The sequence below is a fragment of the Sinocyclocheilus rhinocerous genome, unplaced genomic scaffold (assembly GCF_001515625.1).
Source record: "Sinocyclocheilus rhinocerous isolate Xijiao unplaced genomic scaffold, SAMN03320098_v1.1 scaffold889, whole genome shotgun sequence".
Lineage (NCBI taxonomy): Eukaryota > Metazoa > Chordata > Actinopteri > Cypriniformes > Cyprinidae > Sinocyclocheilus > Sinocyclocheilus rhinocerous.
The window spans coordinates 2,844,917-2,850,434 of record NW_015638024.1 but is presented as its reverse complement, the minus strand read 5'-3'; the positions used below and the strand labels follow the sequence as shown (position 1 = coordinate 2,850,434).

General features: G+C 39.2%; 1 protein-coding gene across 6 annotated transcripts in view; it reads right to left on the bottom strand.

Moving 5' to 3' along the window:
• LOC107749498 (pleckstrin homology domain-containing family G member 5-like) overlaps positions 1-5,518 on the bottom strand; it is a 46,513-nt gene that overhangs the window by 3,101 nt on the left and 37,894 nt on the right. For 4 of the 6 annotated variants that reach the window (XM_016564673.1, XM_016564678.1, XM_016564677.1 and 1 more), the window contains 7 exons: positions 4,417-4,527; positions 4,003-4,152; positions 3,457-3,594; positions 3,201-3,320; positions 2,798-3,046; positions 2,574-2,695; positions 141-1,130 (listed from right to left, as the gene is read on the bottom strand). In XM_016564673.1, coding sequence (XP_016420159.1) covers positions 141-1,130; positions 2,574-2,695; positions 2,798-3,046; positions 3,201-3,320; positions 3,457-3,594; positions 4,003-4,152; positions 4,417-4,527 — 1,880 coding nt within the window. Of the gene's footprint in view, positions 1-136; positions 1,131-2,573; positions 2,696-2,797; positions 3,047-3,200; positions 3,321-3,456; positions 3,595-4,002; positions 4,153-4,416; positions 4,528-5,518 lie in introns of those variants that run through there. The other 2 variants (XM_016564675.1, XM_016564674.1) reach the window with 2 other exon arrangements.

The following is a 5,518-nucleotide window of genomic DNA, read 5'->3' as shown; positions in this document are numbered from 1 at the left end:
AAAGTGTAAAATGTATTTTATTTATTTATTTTATAATATTTTATTTATTTATTATTTTATTTTTTTTAATAATATTTTTTAGATTTAGGAGTGAAATATGACCTAAATATGTGAAATATTAGGTGTGTTTGTAGACTTACGATGCTGTCAGTGTTGAATTGAGCACCATGGTAGCACGTATCCTGTGCAACTGAGCCACGGTCAGTTTCTTATGCTGCTGATGTGGCTGCTGGGATAGCACCAAGTCACTCTTTTCCTCCAGACCACCAGAGGGTGGTGTCTCATTCGCTTTAACCTCACAGTCTGCCTGGCCATTGGGGCAGCTGAGGGTCCTTTGCACATGCCTGGACTCTGCTCTCCTAAGAGTGTTCGTCAGTTTGTTCAACAGTGCTTTGGGGTCTTCACGGAAGTCTTCCTCGTCTGTCTGGAATAGCTCTGTGCTGTGAGACGTCTGTTTGCCGAGGTGTGTCAAGCTCTTGCTGATGTTGTTCCTGCTAGAGGGACGGAGAGGACCGGTGAGGCATTGAAGGAGGTCATCCTCGGAGCGTGACCTGAGGGCAAAGTGCTGCAGGTAGTCTGGACGTGGCTGGACGGGCGAACGGCGCCGCAGTGTATGTGAGTGACAACCCGTAACCTGAGACATCGCAGAAAAATCATTCTTCTGGTCAAGCTCCTCTTTGTTTACACGGCCATCTAAAATGCAGGACTCATTTACAGTAATCTGAGAGCCGTTCCAGGTCAATGAATCCTCCTCATCACCATCTTCATCATCCTCAAATGCCTCTTCTTCCTCCCCAGCATCGGTCTCTTCTCCCTCACTCTGGCAAACCGCCCCCTTTAAGTCCAGCTCTGTAATCAGGGACTGAGGTGAGAGTGTTCCATACGCACTGTCTATAGAAAGAGAGCGACTTTCCGGATCCAAGTCTGTGGCCACCAAATCACTCAGACCTTCCAGAGTTTTGCTGTTACTAGTAGAGAAGGAATCCCGCAGGCTTGATGAAGACAGCAGGGAATTTCTCAGCGATGCAGTCTGAACAGTCGACAAGGACCCAACCTCATCCGTTTCTTCCATAGCTGCCACAGAAAGGGTTTCCGTGGAGCCATCAGAGTGACTTGGTGAAAGAGAGAGGCTTTTGGAAAAGAAAAATTGATATTTATTAGACTGCTTGATGTACTTTGATCTTTCAGTAAATCTATTGTCATTTATTTCTATATTTAATTATGTTTATTACATATATTATTAATGATAATATCATGAAAATCTGACTTTTCCAGGTTTTAAGTGCTATAATCAGGTCCCCGGTGCATCTACCAACCAAAGAAACGTGAAAAAGATTAACCCAGTAACTTTGTTTTGGTAAGCATTTTTCTGCAAGCGTCTGAGAAAACGAGCGCGTCTGATTTCGCTCCCTTGGTGACGTGGCAAAGGGATCTCATTATAATATTACTATAATATTAATATTAATCTGTACGTTTCCACCCACAGCGCCATCATTTTGATTTCGCAAGCGACGACGGTGTACCAGCTCTAATGTCATGGCGAAAGTTTGAGCAAAACATGCTAACTGTTCTGTCTTTGGCTGCACAGACGAGCACAGAACACTATTTAGAGTCCCAGCCTCAGAGGAGACAAGAGAGCAGTGGATTTAATGATTTATTTAATATATATTGCTGCTGCCACACAGATCTAAAATAAACAGGCAATTTATTTTCCAGCTGTTTACCTTCACAGACATAATCGACTGTTTTTGTAACTGGTGTGTTTTTAACGTAAACTTGTGTGTGAATGAGAACTTAGTTTAGTACTCACATGCTGTGACAGCTGCTTTCTGTACGTGTGCACTCAGAAAACCGTATATCAGAAATTTAAACGAATATGGTTTAAAACGTATGATTTCAGCGCGAAAAACATGGATATCAAAACCAAAACAGATGGTTTTTAGCAGGTACTAGCTGTAATGGCGCAGCTCTATTCTGGAAAAGAGGGCGGGGAACAGCAACTCATTTGCATTTAAAGACACACAGTTTTGTCAATTATGAGCAGCTCCTGTTTATTCATGATGTAAATTATAATATTTTAATATTTTTGTTTTCAAATATATTTTTATATTATTCATACATGCACATACATAATGCTTTTTAAATATATTTATGAATTGATGAAATTTCTGAATTTTTATATACAGTATTTTAATTGTTTTTTATTACCATTGTATTAATACATATTATAATTTTTTTTTAAAATTTTCATATATATTTATTCGACTTCATTTACTTATGATCTTTCATTAAATTGTCATTTAAGAGCAGCTCATGCAAATGTTTATTTATGATGAAAATTATAATCGTACACACACATACATTCCTTCAAGCAAGAAAGATACATTTTAATCATCTATTTACTTACATTTAAATTTATAGATTTGGGAGAGGCTTTTATCTAAAATGACTTACATTGCATTACTTAGGAAATGAAACCATAGTTTTGCTAGTGCCATGCTGTACTGTTTGAACTACAAGAATAATCTACATACACTATATACTGTATATACAGTATATAAGGAAAACAGTACCTCTTGCCTAGCGGCTCTCTGTGCTGTATTGATGGAGAGCTAGAGGTGGACATGCTGCTTTCTGTCTCATCCTCATCTCGGTCATCTCTCTGGGTCTCAGAGCAAAGTCTCTGGAGCTGGTTCTGCATGGGGAAACTCTTCATATTAAAACCAACAATCAAGGCCAAGGGTTACTGTAACCAAACATTATTAATCAAAAGGTTGCAGTGGGTTAATTCGAATACCTGTGCGTTGTAAATGGCCTCAATCCAGCTGCGGCCCTGAGTGCCACTATTGGCCTGAAAGCAGTAGGAGGCAATGGCACAGCGAAACTCGTTGAGGTAGATAAGGAGGAAGCTTCCTGGGTCTTTCAGCTCTCGGCACACCACGTTATGGATGACGAGAGGCTGCCGGATCACCTTCACTTTCTCCACACGCTTCACGGACTTAGTAATCAACAGAACATCAGTGAACAGGAAACAGTATACATCCATCTGTCGGAAACAGGAGTTAATGGAGACCAGTGAGAAGCTTTTAGACAACTATTAGCTGTTAGTTAAAAATTTATTTATTACTAAAGTGCACTTAGAAATGCAGGCTTTGCTTCTTTTTCCTGTAACAAATAAAAAAAAAAGAAGGAAATCGTACCCTGCTCTCTTTACCCTCCTTCATCTTGAGAGCTCCCTCTAGGAGCAGCTGACGAGTCTCTTCAGGTGGGGCGCCCATGACTGGAGCGGTCAGTTCAAAGTTATTATATTCCCTGAGGATCTGAAGGATCAATGCACAGCACAATGGATGATTATAGAGACACCAAGCAGGTCATGCTGTTTGTTTCTTCAAGATCTCATATAAACCATGCAACATTCTGAAGCCATGATAGTGACTCATAGTTCATGCATCTCACCCTCTCCACCTCCTCGCTGGCCCCCTCCACGGCCTCATACGCCTCTATACGTCCAGCGATGGCAGCCAGCTTCTGTTTTTCCTCCCTTTGTCTCATTTGTGAGTCCACACTGTTAATGAAGCATTCAACAGCAGCCACCTGACAACAAAAGAAAATATTTACTATGGGGCTGTCAATAGATAATAAAGATAATAGACAATAAAAATATAGAAAAGAGAAATAAAAGAAAAAGAAAAAAATATGCACAGCTATGTGCACAAGGTGTTCGTCTCAGCTCAAGGTTCTGGCTTATTTGTTCATTAATAATGTCATCAGCGACTAGTCGACATCGACTCAACTTTACATGCTGTAAATTCTTAGAATAATTTTTTTTTAATCCAAGAATTTAAATGTGGTCTTAGACATATGAGTATTTCACATTATTGTGAATCCCAAAACCCAGTGGCTTGAATACATTATTGTAAACAACATTAAAATAAACAAAATACTACTGAATAATGTGCACATATGCTCTATTGCAAAGATTTGTAAAAACTACTTTCTTACCATTTTGTTAAGGGCCTCACGAGTTGCCGGGTCATCTGTCTTTTTCAACACACTTTTGAGCAGCAGTGGGTATTTAGTGAGTCTTTGATGAGGCTTCACCAACATGTCTGTCAGCTTCAGCCGGTTGCACTGTTTATGAGTTTCTGCCCACTGCAGGATGGAAAAGTTTATTGAAAGTCTCATTTGGTGAACAATCATAAACATACACTCACAGCACAAGCAGACTATGAGAGAATCACTGAGTCATAATGAGGGTGCTGTCACAGTACCGGTTATTATACTAAAGACCTCTCATATCTCTTATATATAATACACCTTCAGAGGTGCCTTTATATTTGCCGCCAGACTGAATCCATCAAAGGTTAATGTGTCTGTCTGAAGAGCAACAAGATACGGATGGTAATAATTACTCACAGTTACATATATTCTGAAGAGCTCATTGTCTTTCAGTAAAGTGCGCATATACTCCATACAGGCCTCTTCTTCCATGCAGTAACGGATGTAGGGCTTGAATCGGAAACCAAACTGCACACAAAAAATTAAAGTAGGTCAATAAAATGATGTTTAAAAATCTTGAGGCAATTTTGATAACTTTAAAGGAATAGTACAATGAGTGCTGTCAGAAGGAGAGTACAAACATCACAATGATCCACAAGTAATATACATGAGTCCAATCCAGCAATTAATATCTTCTGAAGTGAAAGCCGTTTTAACTTTAAACCATTGCTTCTGGCCAAAATACCAGTCCACAGTCCACAATAATGCTTTCTCCAGTGAAAAAGTCCATCCCCATATTGTCCTCTCACATTAAAATCCACCAACATATTTGTTTAGAACTGATTGGGATTGTTTTCGCTTGTAAATGGTGCTTGATCTGTAGATATTTCTTTTCTGATTCAAACAGGACAACTTTTTCACTGGAGGAAGCACTATTATGGACTCATATTTTAGCCGGAAACAATGGTTTGAAGTGAGAAACGTCTTGATGTTGAATTTGTTTGTTACAAACATGCAGCTTTTCATTTCACGAGACATTAATTGATAGACTGAAGTTTTACTTGTGGATTATTGTGATGTTTTATCAGCTGTTTGAATTCTCATTCTGATGGAACCTATTCACTGAACATTCAACAAACTCATGATTCTGTATCTTGAAGGGCTTAAAGGAATAGTTCACCCAAAAATGAAAATTTGATGTTTATCTGCTTACCCCCAGGGCATCCAAGATGTAGGTGACTTTGTTTCTTCAGTAGAACACAAACGAAGATTTTTAACTCAAACCGTTGCAGTCTGTCAGTCATATAATAGAATTGAATAGGAATCACGGCTTTGAGAGTCAAAAAAAACATACACAAACAAAACCAAAATAAACCCTGTGGCTCGTGACGATACATTGATGTGTAAAGACACGAAATGATCCGTCTGTGCAAGAAACTGAACAGTATTTATATTGTTTTTTACCTCTGATTCACCGCAATGTCCGAACTGTCCTGAGCGCGTTCTCAACAGCCGGCGC